The sequence below is a fragment of the Denticeps clupeoides genome, unplaced genomic scaffold, assembly GCF_900700375.1.
Source record: "Denticeps clupeoides unplaced genomic scaffold, fDenClu1.1, whole genome shotgun sequence".
Lineage (NCBI taxonomy): Eukaryota > Metazoa > Chordata > Actinopteri > Clupeiformes > Denticipitidae > Denticeps > Denticeps clupeoides.
In genome coordinates this window covers 46,378-66,582 of record NW_021629800.1, presented here as the reverse complement: position 1 = coordinate 66,582, position 20,205 = coordinate 46,378, and the positions used below count along the sequence as shown (strand labels likewise).

Below are 20,205 nucleotides of genomic sequence, written 5' to 3'. Positions count from 1 at the left end.
CATCTTTTCACGTTTCGTCTGTTTGCTTCTAGCATCCTGCTCATTACCTCCCCGGGGCTCGGGTGGTCACCGAATTGTGACCTCACTTCCCTGTTCCCAGGACACATTTTCAGGAATCGTTTAGCACTGATGAGAGAATATTATTATTTATTTCTCCTTAATGGTTTCTCCTTAAAAAAAAAAAAAAAAAACCCTCCCTAGTGGAGGAAACTCCCGGAGCTTGTTGGATGGGGCTGCTGTGGTTGGAAGGTCATTGTATGATGGACAGAAAATGTGTAGCGTGTGTCGATGGTGGAGGGATCTTACTGTAGTTCTTGTAAAAGGCCTTAAACTTTAAACAGCTCCACGCATCATACATAAATACATAAAAAATGATCTTGAAATAGATGTTTCTATTCTTTTCATACACAGTGTTACAAAATGTGTGTAGCAGGAAACTAAAGACAACTTATTGAGACAAATAATTGAAAACAACCCATGGACATGTCACCAAATTCACACACAGACCTGAAGATTGCCTAGATAATTAAATGACTTTTTTTTTTTTTAATAACAGTATTAAACTAAATCAATTCACTATGATTTTGTGGAATTAGAGATTCAGTTTTGGTCTGAAATGTTAACATTTATACAAATAATGTTTCTTTATCGTGACAAACTTGAAAACTGATGACAAAAGCATGTTTGCTGATGATATGTAATTTATTTCAATTTGTACAATTGTTGAATTAGGAACGTGGTCAAAAAGATGAAGGGTTTAAAGCACTAGTCAACAAGATTTGATCCAATCTGTTCAAAATAATTATTTTTATCCAGATTAATCCATTTGAACAACCCGGTAGCGAATTTACCAACTGGCTGTACAGAGATGGATGTAGTGTTACGCCATTTAGGTTTTATCATTAATTTACCACGACTACTTTTTTTTTTTTTTTTTATTTATTTGTAGACGCCTTTAAAAGAAAAACCCTTGGGGATGGGGTATGATATAAGGACCCGAGAGGTGGGGTTCAGGCAGAATGAGAGTCTCTACACCACATTTCAGATGCACGCTCGCCACGTCGGTGTTGAGCTCCAGGCTATAAGGAATCTATTTTTACCACAGGACAGACATGCTGTCGTCACTACACCGGGGTTTGTGTTGCTCTCTGGAGAGATTTCTCATTCTTCATCATTATTTGTCCGACGTTGCCACATTCCAGCTTGTTAAGTCTGTCATCACAGTTTGTGGGACCCTTTTGGGCTTAACATCTGTTTCAAGTTGGCCCGGGCATCCCCAAGGATCCTGTGCCACGATGGCTTTTTTAAAATTGGGACGGGGCGGAGTTTAAATTACGCACGGCACTGTGGCTGCGTGTCTGGATTTATTTTCCTGAAACATCAGCCACAACATTAAAACCACTTTCGGTTGATGCGATCAACACTGATTATTCATTACAATGGCAGCCCGTTCACAAAGGCAATCAGGGTCATGGGCGACCCAAGGCTCACTGGGAGGGAACTTCAGCGTTGTCAGTTCTAATACACGATCGAATGGCATGATTTGGGGTAAAAATGGATGTTAAATCTGAGACACACCTTAGTCTTTTATACCTTAAACAACAGGATAATGCAGGACAACCCACTGTGCTCTCACCGCTGTATTATGGTGGAAAGATTATTATTAATTATGCATTATTTAGAGGTCCTGCACGGTCAGAGCAGTAGAATCTGCCTGAACACATACGTGGCTGCACATGACACTCTCAATTTACACAGACTGTAAAATGAGAACATAAATATTCAGTGGTCATATACATTAAAAATATCATAGAACATTCATACAGCAGATTATCCTTCCCCACACACATCTTCCTGAAAGAAAGTGAAAGTCTTTCAGCGTTTGTTGATCAACCTGTCCTTAATTCGGATGAATTCAGAAGTTCGTTTCCTTAAAAAGGTCCTTGCCGTCCACACTGTTTCCATGTCGTTGATTTTCCTCTCCTTTAACCATTCGTTTGCAGGCTCAGCGATGTTGCCTCGCTGCATTAAGTTCACAGACAGATGTCCTGCCATCGTTTGTCACACTGATGTCCCATCGAGGTAAGCTATCCTGGCCCAGATGCTGCAACAAACCCGGCTGGGATGAGGCTTTTTGCTTCCTTTCCTTTTTTCATGCTTTTGTACCGAAAACAGATATTTTCCAAGATATTAGGCTTATGAATACTCAGATTAGATGATGTCAGTGGAGCCTTAAATTGCTTAGATGTTGCCATAATTTCCCTTGTGACCTCATGGGCTACTACACCCCTTGCCCTTGAAGTAGTGTAGGAGGGTAATTCCTGAGGAGGGTAGCAATGGTCTTGAAATCCATAGATTAGTCTGGACTGATGGAGTCCAGATTCTGTCAAGATTTATTTGGAACATTTTCCGGCCTAAATAGCATCAACGGGCATAAGACATGGTGCCCAGTTGCAATTTGAACTTTTTCTTTATTTCAGATAGAAACTCAACATGCATTAATGTAATAAATAACCAAGTATGGCCAATGATTTTCTTCATGAAAAACGTTTATATTCACAATTTTTCAAGCACCATTGTTTATATATTTTTAAATGGCCACATAGCAGCAACTTTTCGTCTCATAGTGGATGTTAAGGAGATTCAGATTTGAAATGCAGGATTTAAAAATAAATTGTGGGGACAAGATGGCAGATTTCTGATTGATGAGCAGTGGTTCATCAGTGGCATTTAACCAGATTCCAAATTTGATGAGGAGGATGGGCTGATGTATGAGCTGTCATGTGACAGCGCTCTCCACTCACCCTGCCTGCTCCAGGTCCTTCACAGTCATTATGTCTGGACATCACAATCTTCCCACGGTAGGCAGCGATTCCAGATAAACCTCTGCAGTTGGTGAAAGTCATTTTAACCCCATGGTGTATCGTGGGTGATAAATCCTTCTGAAAGGAGGAAGAGTGGGTTACAGTCAACAGGCAGAGGGCGTTTATCTATGTGCTGCCATGCTGGGTGAAGGAAGGCGCTTGGTGGTTTTTAAATAAATATTCTGATGGCCGAAACACAACCTAAAAGGAACAAAAGGAAGCACGCAGTGTCGCAACAGAATGCATGCGCTCTTATTTGAGCATCTTATATGATGCTGTCCTTGTTCAGTATGCAGAAAGTTTTATCATTTTTATTGTCTCTGTAGGCATTCAAATTTAGTTTAATTTGAGTGTTATTAATAGTATGTGTAATCTATACTTGTGTATGGGGACAGTGGGAAACAGCACTTTAAGACACTGCATACTCTCTCAAATCTCTTCATTTGTCAATGTGATCTGATCTTCGTTTAAGCGAAGGTATTGACCCTGCCCTTAGATAATAGCACAACAAATTCAGAACAACCAAGGAACTCATTTTCCTGGACTATGATTTACATACAGCTGATACAGCTTTAGACACTTTATTAATGTGGCACTGAGGTGGCCTCCAATGCTGTCAGGAAGGCTCGATTGAGAAAGCAACGCCTTCAACCTCACGGCTAGAACAATGAAGCTGCTTTAACAGCAAGCCCAGCCCAAACATATTTGGAGCCTTAGGCAAGCTTTAAGGTGGCGCCCCCTTGCATCCAGGGCGTGTCTAGACTTTTTGTTGGGCGTGGCAGAATGGCATTCCATTACTAGTACAAATATGGGGAGGTGAACGCAGCTTTTGGACGTCATTTATTACCAGCATATATACACGTGTAGGGAGGGGGGGAAAACCTACTACTACTGCTATACATGTCGGCAAGTTCTGCTCACCAAGGGTGATGGTTAAAAGCAGAGGACCAACATTTCATAGTGTGCTACCGTGTGCTGTGCTGTGTATCACAATGACAATCACTTTACTTTCTAAAAGTTTCAAGGCTTTCTGTCGCATGTATTTGGCAATGCCGTGAAATTATTATGCCACAGAGTAGTAAAATATAAAGGGTGCAAATATAAGACCAACAATCACAAAAGAACAGTGGGAACCATGATAATAAAACCACGAGGGGAAAAACAACACACCATGTATCTCTCCCCTGTGCAGTGACCCCTTTAATATGCAAATGTCGGCAGTTAAGAATAGTTGGTGTGACTGAGCATCACATTGGGTCTCTGTGTGAGAATGAAGTAAGAAATGCTTACGACAGCATTGCCATGCGCTCCGGGCTATATGAGGCTGTTGGTTTTCATTCATCTCACTTGGTGCGGATCATTCTCCATTTAACAAGCTATTCAAGATTGCTGTTTTATTTTTGTGTTCTTTTAAATATAGATCAGTCTTTAGACCTTAAAAATAGACGTTCAGAAATGTCTTGGGTGTGCCACGGTTTGATATTGCTGCTGAAAAAGATCAGTGAAAGTAATGATGAATATAGCTGCACTATCTCCTCTCTTAAAGGTCACCAGCAACACATTTTAGGCTGCTTATCAAACAGAATGGGCACCAGAGAGGCTCGACATGTGCCTTCCAAAAGGCTTTACTTCTTCATTCTCAGTCTTGCCAATTTTCCTCTCCCCTAAGATTACATCAGAGCCCTCTGGTGATCTGAACGTGTCCAGATGTCCCCACTGTCTGGTTCGCTCCCACTGCGGGGATGGGTGAGATTTATGGGGTGAAAGTTAAACGGGTGAGCGCTGCTCTCAGTGTTGACTGGTTCAGAGTATTTAAAAAGTCTCGAATTGTTCATCGTCTAATTAAAATTCATGGATGACGTCCACATTGGGCTCAATGTCCTTTGGTCAGAAAAATTTCAAGCAATAAGTGTCGATTGACATCTTGTCACAACATGATTAGATTTAATGTGCCATCAATTACATCACGTCAATAAAATCGAACAAACTGTTGTTCAGTCAAAACCGCCGATACTCAGGGTGTGTCTATGTATTGGTTTACAGCAATGGCTTAAGGTTGCCGTCCTAATTCAGAATTAACATGCACTGAGGTCAGCAGGGTCAGCATTCACAAAGTCTGCCTGCTGCTTATTTAAATGTTTCTGTTGTCCTCTGGTAGGAATGGAACATTCGTTCCGGGGTGTTTTATTAAAAATAATTATATGGTTTTATTCCTCCGTAGAGCATTTTCAAAAATCAGCAAATTTTTACACACCTTTATCATGGTGCGTTTTTTTTTTTTTTGCTAAAGCATTGCAATAATTTATTGATTCACTACTCTTACATCAGATGTCATGGAGGTCAGGATGGGGCATTCTAAGATTTTTATGTGAATCTGTGCAAGGTAAAGGTTTGACAGATAGAGAGTTAATAAACTATATAGTAATATTTTAATTAATGTCTTTTAATATATATATTTTTAATATATATATTTTAATATATTTCTTGGATAAAATAAAATACACATGTAAGTACTACAACGAAGCTAAAGGTGGTCAATTACTTAGCTAATATAATTCAATTATCTCATTTATTATGTTTGTAAATGAGCCATAAATCCACTTTTCCATGTCAAGTAATTCTTCAGCAGCAATGTACTACACGAGAAGAGGAATAAAGCCAACACTGGAAACCGATGCCGAAATCCAGACTATAATAAGCGGAGCCACCTTTGCCTGGTTCGGCACGGGTTGCTCAGCAACGCTACAGAGGTAGCTGGAAGTGTCCGGCTGGAGCTCGGAAGGACTGTGGCTCGACTGATTGATTGCTGCAAATGTTGACCCCCCCCTCAACCAGCGAACCCCGGCCACAGCGGTGGGCTCGGGTCTCTTCACCGCAGGAGCGCAGGGTTTATCGGAATGGTGCAGAGGCTGTTGTTGGCGCGCTCTGTCTCGGCTTGCTCGGGCATTCCGTCTCTACGAGCTTAACTGATTCACAAAGAACAGTTCAATCTCGGGCAATGCTGACTTGGGGCTAAACAGCTGTCTATATTCATGAGGTCTTGATTCTACACAGATGCATCGGACCACATATTCCTAAAACTCGGACACCCTTTCCATTATTCAACAATACCCGTGGCCTCAGACAGAAGCATCTCTCCCAGAATGCCATGCAAACAGAGCCCATCATTTTGAAAAAGATTGGCAGGCTCACGCCAAACACACTTCATCAATAGGGGGGGGCGGGTGGCCAAAAGCACCGGATCGGTTGTGTGGCACGTAGGGTTTGTTGGAAATTCAAGGAAGCGGCGGAGATTAGCGGGGTCACCTGGTTGACCCCTGAGAAATATTTAGTCCACGCAACAGAATGATAGAGCCAATGTGAGAAACTGGTTCAGATTTAATATCCATTTAGCGATGGAGGCAAGAGAATAAAGGTGTCTTTCTGCTTGGTGACAGGTTTGTCACCTCACCTTGCAGACTCTGGTAAAATGCTGCCACCTGCTGACTGAAATGGTCCAAAGCACATTCTGAGAATTGAATTTAAATAGAGGTCTAGATTTGAGAACGATAAAATCTTACCAAAGTTAATTACTACCTCAATTAAAAAAAAACGTTTTATACAATTTAGTACAAGGAAGGACATGTTGAAGGAATAATAACACCACAGCATAATGCTTGCGTGTAATAATCATTTATTGGAGGTGGTGGTAGCCTAGCGGGTAACACACTCTCCTTTGAACCAGAAGACCCAGGTTCAAATCCCACTTACTACCATTGTGTCCCTGAGCAAGACACCCAAATTGCTCCGGGGGGGGACGGTCCCTGTAACTACTGATTGTAAGGGCGTCTGATAAATGCTGTAAATGTAAATGTAAATTTATAATTGTGAATGAATATTCCTGGTCGTTTAAAACCCGATCCGACCCGCGCGTTCGGACGAGTCATTACAGCGGTGCATTGTGGGAAAAGGAGACACTTGTTGACAGTGACAGACGTCGCGGCAGAAGGCAAGATGGCAGAGGGCAGAGAAGCGGCGACGCGCTGAGCCCGGGTCCGGGTGACAGAATACCGCATATTACAACATATAATACAACATATTCCTGGCGGAAGAGGTATGTACCTTTACTCGGGGTTAAAGGGAAAGATCTAACGTTTGTACTTTAAATCACGTGGAAGATTAAAGTATTTTAAACTTTAAATTTACTTAAGTATCAAAAATAAATGCAACGTCGTCATTTTTTCATTTTTTGTAACAAAAATGTCATTTTTTGTAACAAAATTGTTGTGTTGAGTCACTCCACAGAATGTCCTTATTTCGTCTGACGTCCATTAAAATGATCACGAGCCAAGAAACACCGAAGCCAAACAATTACGATTACGTGAAACACCGTGATTAGTAAATTACAGGGCATGAGGACTAAAAAAGCTTACTTTCAAGATCAGGTTTCCTGGCGCGCACGTGTGACGTCAGGGGGCGTGGCTTGCGTTTCCATGCTGAGCGTGAAACGCCCTCTCGAGCCATAATTGATGATTTAATGCTTTTTCCTGATATTACAAACAACACACTTACTAATTATAAACTTTTAATACGTTTTATACAAAAAAGTCGTTTTATACAAATAATAGTTAAAAAGAACAACATAATGCTGTAAGATAAGCAAAGTACATACAAAATAGAAAAGTTGCTTCAGCACTGAATTATAGTCATTTTTGTTCATCACTTTTGTAAAGTTTATATACAGTGGGCCACTGTATTCCGTGTGTATTTTTCTCTCTGGTTGTGTGAATAATTTCACCTGCTTCTCTTTTCCTTTTCTTGCTTTCAGCAACCTGTAAGTTCTTGTAGTTTCTCTGAATGTTCTGTGTCATGGCTGGATATTGGTGCACAATATAATATCCATATTTTGCAAAATGCATTTTGCATCATTATTATTAAAGCAGATTACACATTGGGTTGCATTATGACAGTTAGTTGCTGTTATATATAAAAAAATAACACATAAATTATTTCAATAATGGTGGTGAAATTGGTGTGCAGTATACATCCGTATTAATCTGTTGTATTGATTATCTGCTCAGCTCTGCTGAAGAATTATGCACATTGTTATTGAACCATATAGTCTGTGATTTTTTTTTTTTTTTTGAGGACACTGAAGTGCCTGGCATGCCAGTAACCATATGAGACCAGATGAGAGAAATTATATTTAGCACTAAAATCCAAAGTTGGCTCTGCTTTGACTGCAAATTAACATGTTCCACATTGTCTGTGCCCATGAAGGCCCTGACCTGCATAAGACTGATGTTGGGATGTAATCCCTAAGGCCAGTAGGGCAGTGGTGGCCTAGCAGTTAAGGAAGCGGCCCCGTAATCAGAAGGTTGCCGGTTCGAATCCTGATCCGCCAAGGTGCCACTGAGCAAAGCACCGTCCCCACACACTGCTCCCCGGGCGCCTGTCATGGCTGCCAAGGGTGATGGTTAAATACAGAGGACACGTTTCACTGTGTCACTGTGTGCTGTGCTGCAGTGTTTCACATTGACAATCACTTCACTTTCAATTTCAGTGAAGTTTTTATCTGAAAGAAGCAAGTTGCTTCCACGAGCGCAGAACCTGGAAGATGAGCTACAGTGAGCTAGACGTGACGGCTGAAGATTTCAAAGGTGAGCGCCCTCGTTCAGATTAATTTCTCCCATTTTGAGCTTCCAGGCTCTTATCTCACATCATGTAACCCTTGCAGATCTGAACTATCTAACGGAGGAGAAGGTATATGAGATTTTGGCTCTTTGTGAGGAGATTGGAAACAACTCCCTCTTGATTGGTGTAATCGGTAAGGTTTTTTCCAATGCTGAGTGCCTGGTACGAAGTTTCCGGAAGGAGGAGTCCAACGCCTCGCTAGACTCTCAGGGCAGGAGTGAAAATGAGAAGGAAAACGCGAGCATGTCTGCATCCTCCGCGTCAAGGAGTGGCGAGGATGACGGCAGCCATGACGAGGTAACGGTGGACGTGGCTGCTGTGAGAAGAGTGTACGACCGAATACTGACGGACGAAAAAGCCGAGTCGGCGCTGGTCAACGCCATCCTCTGCGTGATGCCCAGCGTAGAAGATGAACTGACGTACCACGATGCGTGTGCCTTTGATCCCAATTACCTCAACCTCTTCGTCATCATCATGGAGAACTGCAACCTCCATAGCCCGGAGTACTTGGACACGGCTCTGCCGTTCGTCTGCAAGGCCATGTGCAGGCTGTCCCTCCCGGCACAGGCCCGGCTGGCACGCCTCTGGTCCCGGTACGATGTGAGGGGCATCCGCAGACTGGCCGAGACTTTTCAGCAGCTCATCACCTACACGGTGGTCTGCCACAAGTTTGACGAAGACAACTTGGTCAACGACAACGAGGCGGTGGTTTCAGCGGCGAAATGCCTGAAGATCGTTTACTATGCCAACGTGCTGGCTGGAGAGCTGGACCCACAGCAGAATGAGGAAGAGGAGGATGAGATCTTGGAGTCCAACGAGCTGACCCTTCAGGAGCTTCTGGGTGAAGAAGAACGGACCCCGAAGGGGCCTCGAGTAGATCTGCTGGAGACGGAGCTGGGGGTTTGTGTGTCGGACTGCCGGCAGCCTGTCGTCTCTTTCGACGAGTTTATTAACGAACCGTTGAACGAGGTGCTAGAAATGGACAAGGACTATGTCTTCTACAAGGTGAACGCCGAGAGCAAGTTCGCCTTCATGTCTTGCCCTTTCATCCTTAATGCTGTGACTAAAAACCAGGGGCTGTACTACGACAACCGGATCAGGATGTACAGCGAGCGCAGGATTACTGCTCTGTACAGTATGGTCGATGGCCAGCAGGCTAATCCGTATCTCAAGCTTAAAGTGCGCCGAGATCACCTCATCGATGATGCCTTAATTAGTGTAAGTTTCATCAGGCTGCAGATATTATAACCAGAATTATTGGACTGGTTTGTGTTTCAAACCAGCCCACTGTAGTTAGTAACCAGTTATTAATACCGTATGATGAATATGATCAAAACCGGGATGAGCCTTGGAACACCAGTGTGCATGTAGACATGATGATCATTATATTTTATATTCCTTATTACAGCATGCAGCTTGTGTTACAATATCCACTACAGCTGCACCAGGTCTGGTGTGAATATGGTGCTGGTTGTGGAGACATATTCCCGAAAATGTTTCTTTAAAAGAACTAATGAACGTGTAAATCAGAACTGTTGCTCCTTTTCACATACTTTTCATATCAGTTGGAGATGTTTGCAATGGAGAACCCTTCAGACCTGAAGAAACAGCTTTATGTAGAGTTTGAGGGGGAGCAGGGCCTTGATGAAGGAGGAATCTCCAAAGAATTCTTCCAGTTGGTTGTTGAAGAGCTCTTCAATCCAGATATTGGTATATCCAGATATGTTAGCTCATAACATGTTATCCATTCTTTGATTTCTCTCTAGTGTTATGATGGTACCAGTAAGCTTTGGTTGGGTTTGTGTTTTTTTTGTTTTGTTTTTTTTTGTCTTCTGCAGGCATGTTCACTTACGATGAAAACACAAAGCTCTTTTGGTTTAATTCATCCTCTTTGGAGAATGAGGGCCAGTACTCCCTCATTGGAATTGTGTTGGGCCTGGCCATCTACAACAACTGTATCTTAGATGTCCACTTCCCTATGGTGATCTACAGGAAGTTGATGGGGAAAAAGGGAACTTTCCTGGACCTGGCTGATTCCCATCCTGTAATGATACACAGTACACAGTTAAATGAGACAAGGGGACAGTGTGTCCCAGCTTAGGCTTAATTCCATAATTCTGAGTGAACTCAAAATATCAATGCAGGTTCTTTACAAGAGTCTAAAGGAGTTGCTGGATTATGAAGGTAATGTGGAGGAAGACATGACGCTCACTTTCCAGATATCACAGACAGATCTGTTTGGAAATCCGGTCCTGCACGACCTCAGGGAAAACGGAGATCAGATCCCTGTCACCAATGACAACAGAAAGGTGACCGCTATTCCTTCTCCTGCCATGTTTTTCAGTTTAATTGTATGTGCATGTAAACCATTCGTACAGCCTGGTTCTTTGGTGCACCGAGTTCTTTATTTCTTTGCTTTTCTGCCATTCCGACATCCAGGAGTTTGTGACTAAGTATGCGGACTACATATTAAATGAAAGTGTGAAGGTTCAGTTCAAGGCCTTCAGAAGAGGCTTTCACATGGTCACCAATGAGTCCCCGTTGAAGTATCTGTTTCGGCCTGATGAAATCGAGCTGCTAATTTGCGGAAGCAGGGTAAGTGAGCCGCCTAAAGTCGTTTCATTATTACATAATGAAAATGTAACATGCGTTCAATCTCCAGAATCTCGACTTCCATGCCCTTGAAGAAAGCACAGACTACGATGGAGGCTACAGCAGGGAGTGTCGCGTGATTAAGTAAGGTCGAGCGAGGCCACGCTGTCACTGCATGTGGAGGGAGATGCCGTTGGTGATGGTAATTCTATGTTATGCGTTCCCCAGGGATTTCTGGGAGACCGTGCACACCTTTGGACAGGAGCAGAAGAGGCTCTTTCTCCAGTTCACCACGGGCACTGACAGAGCACCAGTGGGGGGGTTGGGGAAGCTCAAGTTGGTCATAGCCAAAAACGGGCAGGATTCCGACAGGTGAGAAAGCACAGTTGGTCTGTATTCCAGCTCGTGATCTACAGCAGAGCGAAGTCTGACTTCTCGGTTGGTCGTGTCTTCCCCCTGCAGACTTCCCACATCACACACCTGCTTCAATGTCCTTCTGCTCCCAGAATACTCCAGCAAGGAGAAGCTGAGAGAGAGACTACTCAAAGCCATCACGTATGCGAAAGGCTTCGGCATGCTTTGAGAGTGTATGTCACACGGCTTTTCATTTTTCAATGCCTGTGACGTGAACAACAGCAGCAGCAGCAGAAAGGTGCAGGATGGGATTTGTATTTTTGATGTACTGTGAGGCTTGTACTGTCATTTTTTGCACTGTAGTCCTGTTCAGGTCCTTCTAGCAGCAGGGGAAATAAATTACTCGGTGCCAGGATCTGTAAGCACTTAATATACTTGCTACGTTTACCTCATCACAGATCAAACACTAATTAAAAAATATCTTTTTTTTTTTCCAATTAATATGAAGTATGTTTGACTGTGTGTTTTATTTATAGCATGGTGACACTGTAGTATAATAATCTGTAGTTTTTATTGCGGATTATTCTGTGCTAGAATTATTTTGACATTGACATTTCTGGCATTTATCAGATGGCCTTATCCAGAGTGAACTACAATCTGTAGTGACAGGGACAGTCCCCCCTGAAGACATTCAGGGTTATGTGTCTTGCTCAGGGACACAATGGTAGTAAGTGGGCTTCTAGTTCATAGGCAAGTGTCTAACCCACTATGCTAATACCTTATCTCAGTGACAAAAATGTAAGATTTTTTTAACTGTCCACCAGCCATGTATTTTAGAAGATCTTGTAATTGACATTCAAACGTAAGGAAGAAATGAGAGAGAAGTTTTATTAGCCCCAGTGTTCAGTGGGAGACCCAGTTACTGGTGCACTGATGCGGTGGTCACAGGTGAAGGGAAATATTGAAATCGCTGTTTCCTGTACACTGAGCACAGTGAATACTGTGAAATATTCTGTTTCTTTACAAATAAACAGTACCTTTTGAAGGTTATCATAATTGTACTCTGGTTACTTGCTATTCACAAATCAGTTAACATTTTGTAATGTTTTACGTTGTTCGTGATGCTGATAACCCTGATAAAATATCTGTAACTCACAGCCTCATACATATTTGCTTTAATAATGCAACTAGGTAATGAGACCATTGAAAAATGTTTGAAATTTGAAGAACTAGCACTGGATGTGCCTCCGAGTGCTTCTTTAATGGACGTATGACCTATACAAACCTTGCTTTCAATATGTTTCATATTTAAATTATGCTTCACAGAATTTTGAGCTGAAAAGTCCACTTTTCACTCCAAGGTGTAGTATGATGCTTTTTAATTCCAATTTCGGAATTTCTAGTCTTTACTAGAATTTACATTTTGTAACTGGCATCCAGGACCTTGCAGAAAATGACTCTTGCTGATGGCTGTACATTTTTGCTCACACTTTATTCTGATACTGAAGCCCTTTATTGATTAAGTTGTTTGGTTGAATAACAGAACATCCATGTTAAGTGTGCCATATAGAATGGAAACCATTTTATTAATTTTCTCACATACCTATCTTACACCACGTCTCCTTATTGCAAATGCTCTTAAAAAGTCCCCTTTCAGACGCTAGTGATGAATACAGGACAGCATGTCTTCCATCATGCACAGTGTTGCAGCATTATAATACAGAATCTTGCTTCCAGACTCTCCCCAAATATGGCATTCCATTTACTTGTGTATCTTGGTTAGCACGATTTCAAGCTCATACAGCCAAACAGTTTGCCATACGCAAACCCTAACAAGAATGATTAAATATGAACAGTTGCAATACATAAAAAGACACAGATATAAACATTTTCTTGTTATACTTTAAAAAGAAAAAGTTCAATAGAGTGAAATGCAAAGCCTTGAATTACTTTTGGTCTTTCTTTTCCTCAACTACTTCACTTTTTTCACCATCGTGCACAACCTTAATTTGGGTCTCCATGTCTGTGAGTCTGGTCTTCACCCTTACATTGCTGGATGTGTACTGAGCCAAGAATCTGGCAAACCTGGTAATCATCGCATCCACATTGCTTTCTAGATTCAAAAGCTTATCCAGCAGGTCTTTGGTGTCAGACCCAGCATTTGCTATTGCCTCATCAATCAGGTTGTCCTTCATGAGGATGGCCTTACCCTTCTCTTCCAGGGCCCTCTTGGCATCTGGGTACTCAGTCAGAGACTCCATCAGATCATCTTTTGAGAGGGCAAAGAGGTCGGAGTAGCCCACGCTCCTGATGTTGGCTGTTCGCCTATTGCCAGCTTTACTTCCTTTGATTCCTAGGATGCTGATTTCTCCAAAGTATGCCCCCTCACCAAGCACCACAAACTGTGTGATCCCATCATCTGCCACCACAGCCAGCTTACCTTCCTTGATGATGTACATCTCCCTCCCAATATCACCTTTCTTGCAGATGTAGTCCCCAGGGCTGAAGACCTGAGGCTGTAACTTGAGCACCAGCTCAATCAGGAGACCCGCTTCGCAACCCTGGAAAATTCGGACCTTCTTTAACGTGTCCAGGTGGACGTTGATGGCGATCTCTGCCTTCAGTTTGTCTGGTAGGTTCTTCAACACTTCCTTTTCATCACATGTTTTCTGCTCGGTCCAGAGATAATCAAACCACTTGATAACCCTGTTTTCCAGGTCTTTGGTGACCTTTCGGAAGTGCATGTACTGCTTTATTTGGTCAATTTTGGACTGGAAATCTGTACGGGAGGCATTCATGTTGGAGATCATGGAACCAACATTGCCGACGATTGTAGCAAAAATCAGTACTCCAATGAGAAAATCTGCAACAACAAACACATACTCAATGTCTTTGACAGGTGGTGGGGTCTCTCCAATGGTGGTCAAGGTTAGCGTTGACCAGTACAGACAGTAGATGTATTTCCTTCTCAGACGGCCAAAGTTGGGGTCAGTGATGTTGGGATACACCCAGGTGTCTGAGCCAAAGCCAATGGTTTTTGAGATAGCAAAGTAAATGCAGGCATTCCAGTGGATGATAATCAGAATGTAAAGTACAAGGTTGCTGATTCGGAACATGTTGGGGAAACTGGTTCTGGTCTCAGTGCGCTCAAAAAATTCCAAAAGCCGTGACATTTTGAAGAGTCGGTTGAACCTTAGTTCAGGATTATTGAATCCCACTTTAAACATAAAAAGGTCAGTTGGAAAGATTGAAAGAACATCATATTTGAACTGTGGCTTTTTCATGTAGTTGCCCCTCAATTTTTTGGGGTCTTTAACAAGCAATCCTTGTTCCAAGAACCCTGTAAGAACATTTTCCTGATTAGGCATCTTTCCCAGTTATGCATTTACTGGTTCATATTTAAAGAAGATGCTCACCTGTTCGTGATTTGACAAAAGTGTCCATGTAGTAGATCATATCGGATGTGTAATCTAGTATTACCCATAAAATTGTATATTTTTCCTGGAGTTCATTGAAGCAGGCTCTAAAAGGAAACAGTTATATAACATTATGAATCATAAATATAGTTAAAGACTAAAAGGCAGTTAACGTTCTACTAGCATCTGCAAATCCAGACTCATCCATTACACAGACAGAGAAGTGTAATTTGTGTCCGGCGGCGGTCAACTTCACAAGATTCTATCCAATGCTTGGCACAGGACTTGGTGATGGAAGACTTCAGTGTAGCAACTCATTATATGAAGCGTCAGCAAGACCATTTTTGTGCTGAGGTTAATGTCAAAGGACGTTTGGAACATTAATAAAGTGTTGCCAGCTTTTGCTTACTATGCACCTCCACACTCTAGCTCAGTTAGGTCATATTTCCTAAACTCTTCCACATCGCAATATTACCACTTGTAGCTAATGCCAGAATATCAAACAGGGATGAAATGTTTGTAAGTGTATAGGTAGGTGCTTGGGTTTTTTATACACTTGTAACACCTGAATTGCAGGGTCCCAATACATTTTGTTCAAATGGTGTGTTTGGTCAAAATAAAAAAATAGGGTATTGGCTGCAATTTGAATATGCAAATATACACCTTCAAAATGTACCTATACATAAATACTAGGTGTGTATAATAAAGTGGCCTTTGATTGTATGTGAACCAACCTTGTCACTAGCATCATCAGGTTGTAAAATACTGGTGCAGCAATTACGGTCTGCCATCTATAGTATAAGTCCGTTGATGGATCCATGATCCAAATTTCCTTCCTGAAAAAAGCCTTTAGTTACTGCATGCACCACTTTTATGTATTTCTACTAGTGAAGTGCTAACACTTCTCTTTTCACTAAACACTGTGACATTATCTTCTACCACTGATGCCGTGTGTACTTACGGAGGATCTTCTTTCTTTTTATCATCTTTTTTATCATCCTTTTTATCGTCTTTCTTTTCATCTTTCTTCTCGTCCTTCTTTTCATCTTTTTTCTCTTCCTCTTTGTTGTCCCCATCCTTTTTCTCCTCTTTTTTTAACTCTTCCTTCTTTTCATCCTTTTTACTAAAGATCAAATTTTTTATCTTTATGTAACTTGAACTACTCTAAATGGGAAGGCTTCACTACAACTACATTACTGATGTTGCATGTTACACTTTGCCCAGTAGGTGGCATCATGTTACACAAACTACTTGCTTTACTTGATGTACCCATGATTCTACCACAGACACTACACTAAACAGAACTAACAACTACAAAGTGCACTTACTCATCAGTGTTGTTGCAGTTGTTCATATTGTAAGCTGCCAGCGCCCATTGGGTGGCATTACTTTATTATAAAAAACACAGATCTTGTTAGTTGTTAACTTAAGACTATTTGTACACTGTAAAATGGGAATATGCAAGTTTTACAGTTTACAGTAAACTAATAGGAATGGTTACTAGTTGTAATTTATAACTACGAAGCCTCTAAAAGGTGGGCATACCCTAACTGAGAAAAAAAAAAAAAAAACACTCTATACACTCTAGCTTCCTTCACTAATAGCTCTACGTCCATTAAATTGCCTTCCCACCTCACGTACTCATGGTGTCCCTCATATCCTCCACTGCTCCAGCATGTCCTTTCTTGGCATGACTGAAGAGGGGAGCACCGGCCAATCAAATGTCCTCTCAGAGCAACAGAGTTACTCTCCCGCACAATAAATTTAGAAGGTGGCATGGTCTGTAATTATCGTTTAAAATGTCATTTTGTGCTTTGTTCATTCTGCTAAGTCTGGAACATGAATCAGAATGAAGGCAAATCCTCCTGTACCCCTTGAAATATTGTTCCTCTGTATTAACTCTTTATACCCATGCAATTCTACAAAGGAGCAGGAGTCTAGAACATGGGGAGTCTAGAATCTCTCGCCACAAAATCCTGCTGAACTCACTTCCTCTTTCGTGGTGCATCCATGCAGCCCAGTGACGACTGAGCTGTGCTGCCCCGGCTGGAGAGGTCCTTGAGCTCTGGGCCCCGAAATCGCTCCAGGAAGGAGTCGGGTCTCTGCTCCTCATCATGCAGTCTTTTGGTTGCCCAGTTCCGCAGCATGAACAGGAAGTGAGAGAGCCTGGCAGATCAGCAGAGGTCAAACACTAAAAGTACGGTGTCTATGGGTTTTGTGCCAAAACTTTATTAATATCATACAAAAATAAGACATTGAAATGAAAAATAAGAAATTGGAATTGTGTTATTCATTGATATGATATATTTATGAAATATTTTTGACTGTGGCTATTTTTTTATATAGAATTAATTTAATATATTTACAGGGGAATTACACTATGCTGAAATGCAGCTGATTAGACTTTTTAGTACTCATTCGGGTCATTTTTTTTTAAACAGTGTATGGATGACGTAATGTATGATGTAATAATGCTTGGTTGATGTATGGCCATGTCAGCAGTACCATGGGGTTTTCTGGGTGATAGAAACTGCTCTGTTGTTTCCCTCGCAGTCAGATCCATTTTGTGGTGGTGCAAGTTTACTTATTCTGCACCATAACTTGGAGCTTTCACTGCTGAGAAAAGAGCTGTTTTGTGTGAACATCTTTAGATCATATTATGGGTTGATTTGAAATTTGTGCAAGTGAATTAATTATTTTATGCATAATATGTTAACAGAGAGCAAGAGTTGAGTGCATGAATGTGCTGCATGTAGCACAACAATGAAATATGATTATATCAATTTTATATTGCAAAAAAAATTGAAATGGTGACATTAGGTCAGACATTTTTTACCACTGTACTGTCTATACGCTGGAGCAAGAGGGGGAAATGCCACCATAAACAAACCTCCTGCCCCCTTAAATCAAACTTTAAGAAGTTAAGAAAGAAAATACCACACAAGCTAAATATGAACAAAATCTACTGGAAAAGGCTCATATTAGATGACATGTTTCCCCTCTTGTTTGCTCGGTTTTTGCACAGAATCCCCACTCCCCCTCCCCCAGCTAAACATCCAATCGCTGTTAGTATGCAAATTAAAATAAAGTTTCTTAGTAGGCAGGGAAGAGCAAAATAAGTGGGAGGCTTAGAGGAAGCAGCCAATCTCTGACTGGCACCTCAGCAGCTCACAAAGGTTAACACTAGGAGATGCTTTTTTTTTTTTTTTTTTAAATACGCCAGTTTTTTTAGTTTTGTTAATATTGACTATAGTGGGGAGTGTTATTATTGGGTTAGAATATATTTGATATTAAGTCATGCATGGGGCAGCGGTGGACTAGCGGGTAAGGAAGCAGACCCATAATTGGAAGGCTGCCGCCACTGAGTAAAGCACCGTCCCCAGACACTGCTCCCCGGGCACCTGTCATTCATTACTGCCCACTGCTCACCAAGGGTGATGGTTAAAAGCAGAGGACACATTTGCTGTGCTGTGTTTCAAATGACAATCACTTCACTGTTGCTTTCGATTGAGGTAAATGTCGTGTTTTTAGTTGTTCTAATGTGATGAGGAATCATTCATTCGATTTTTAATTTCTTTTTTACTTTTCCCCCTGAGGAACTTTCCACCTTATCATGGTCTGGAGGTTTATGTGTCTCAGTGACCCTAATAGCAAAATCAACAGAGGCTCGGCCTTCAGGAGGGACACCCTAGTTGGCAGGTCTTAGGGTAGAGGCCCACCCATTTCCTGCCTCTCTTGCCACCATGTGTCCCCTTCATGTTTCTGTTTGCCTCCTCACATACGCCTGTCTAGAACCATCCCTGCTCCTACTATGGGTGTTGTGCTTTACCAGCATATCACTAATCTAAGAACTGTCCAAGGAAAGGGCTTACCTGGCCACGGCTCCAGGCCCAGTGAGGGAGCTATGGCGAGACTCGGCACCTTGGAGCTCAGATAATGTGTCTTCACAAACAGAGTGAACTCTGGGGAAAATGGCAGGGAATGCTCAAAAATCTTATTGCAGGACTACATTTTGTACATAATACAATGCAATATATATAATATGAATTGTCATGAATTGTATTTAGTTGGATGGAACATCAAACCTGCTTGCGTTGTTTGCATCTTCCAAATGGTTTTCTGAGTTGCAGAGCGATGCACACTGCTGAGCTGGGTACGACTGCCCTGTGCAGATCTTCTTCATCCTTACTGGTCAGCACTGGCGGCCAAGCACATTCGGCTCTGAAGAAAAACGCTACAGACAGATACACATCATGGACAACTACTATAGGGGTCAGGGAGATCCCGTCCATGAAATCCTCTCCTTCATGGCTCACTAAGAGCTCATCAAAATCTGTACGGTGGAAGTGGAAAACGGTTGGCGGCTTAATATTGTCAGATATGTTTTTTTGAAGCAAATCACTGGAAATATGGATGCACTTGGCGATAAAAGATGCCTCCACAAAAGCAGTGTGTGCTCCTGGTTCAGAGACCCACACTTCTGATGGTCACAACACCTTGTCCCGGAGACCCAGCAGATTGTACATTTATCCGGCAGTAAACTGCGGGTTCTAGACGTTTTCATTCGGACAAATAAGGTGAAATGTCGTCACATGTTACAAAGGAAGCAAAAGGCTCAGAGAAAGAAGGACACACTGAAATGCATCCTGATGTGATGAAATATTTATGTTGATTTTATTTAGCAAATAATTTTAAAAACGTCTATTAATAACTTTAACCATTTCTCATATATACAATATTGATTTCACATTATTTTTTGGAATTTTGATTTATTTTACTACCTATTAAGCGAAATAAATGCATTAATCTCCTCAAGCATGTCGTCATCTAATATACAAAAAGAATATCCATCAAAAGTCACACCAGTATCTGGTCTGAAGTTCCAGCCTCTGTAAGTTTAACATTGTACCGAAATAAAAGTTTTTAAAAAATTTTCCACGGTGCTAAAAGGGGATCTGCGAGTCTAAACCGTCTAAAGCAGAGAGCGCAGATCCTGTTAAGCAATTTGCATCGTGCTGCGGGCATCGTGCTTTAGCAGAGCCGGTTAATGCAGCTCTCCTCTGACCGGGGTTACCTGCGCCGTCCTCGGGTCGCCCTCACGTCTCTCTCGGCTCCACGCGGTAAAATCCCACATGAACTCTTCTAAAAGCCAACAACGCCGCTCTTCTGCTCATTCTAACCCCGCTTCGCGTCAGCCCCGCTCGGTAAAAACGCACATTTTGTCCTCAGAGTTGACAGTCTGTGGTCCCTCTGACGCTGGACAGCTCCTCGGGGGAGGGGCGGGGCTTTCTGCAGCGCCTAAGCCA

At 42.0% G+C, this 20,205-nt stretch overlaps 2 protein-coding genes and 1 long non-coding RNA gene across 4 annotated transcripts; 1 reads left to right on the top strand and 2 right to left on the bottom strand.

The window, feature by feature from the left end:
- Window positions 1–1,970: 1,970 nt before the first annotated feature.
- Window positions 1,971–7,326, bottom strand: LOC114774381 (uncharacterized). The gene is made up of 3 exons (XR_003744802.1): window positions 7,277–7,326; window positions 2,805–2,942; window positions 1,971–2,157 (listed from the first exon to the last, which is right to left on the bottom strand). It is a non-coding gene; the product is annotated as an uncharacterized LOC114774381 (long non-coding RNA).
- LOC114774375 (ubiquitin-protein ligase E3A-like) lies at window positions 6,804–12,533 on the top strand. Its single transcript, XM_028966291.1, has 10 exons — window positions 6,804–6,957; window positions 8,407–8,503; window positions 8,581–9,755; window positions 10,103–10,247; window positions 10,376–10,581; window positions 10,682–10,846; window positions 10,977–11,132; window positions 11,200–11,273; window positions 11,358–11,501; window positions 11,592–12,533. The coding sequence occupies exons 2-10, from the start codon at window positions 8,461–8,463 to the stop codon at window positions 11,710–11,712; spliced, it is 2,229 nt and encodes a 742-aa protein (XP_028822124.1). The 5' UTR covers window positions 6,804–6,957; window positions 8,407–8,460; the 3' UTR covers window positions 11,713–12,533.
- A 517-nt stretch (window positions 12,534–13,050) lies between these two features.
- On the bottom strand, window positions 13,051–20,180 carry LOC114774382 (cyclic nucleotide-gated channel cone photoreceptor subunit alpha-like). Of its 2 annotated transcripts, none has more exons than XM_028966297.1 (9): window positions 19,974–20,180; window positions 18,985–19,133; window positions 18,772–18,861; window positions 16,889–17,065; window positions 16,228–16,287; window positions 15,861–16,022; window positions 15,634–15,735; window positions 14,900–15,006; window positions 13,051–14,823 (listed from the first exon to the last, which is right to left on the bottom strand). In XM_028966297.1, the coding sequence occupies exons 2-9, from the start codon at window positions 19,080–19,082 to the stop codon at window positions 13,430–13,432; spliced, it is 2,190 nt and encodes a 729-aa protein (XP_028822130.1). In that variant the 5' UTR covers window positions 19,083–19,133; window positions 19,974–20,180; the 3' UTR covers window positions 13,051–13,429. The 2 variants fall into 2 exon arrangements, with proteins under 2 accessions (XP_028822130.1, XP_028822131.1); XM_028966298.1 differs by having other exon boundaries at window positions 16,889–17,020.
- Window positions 20,181–20,205: the final 25 nt, after the last annotated feature.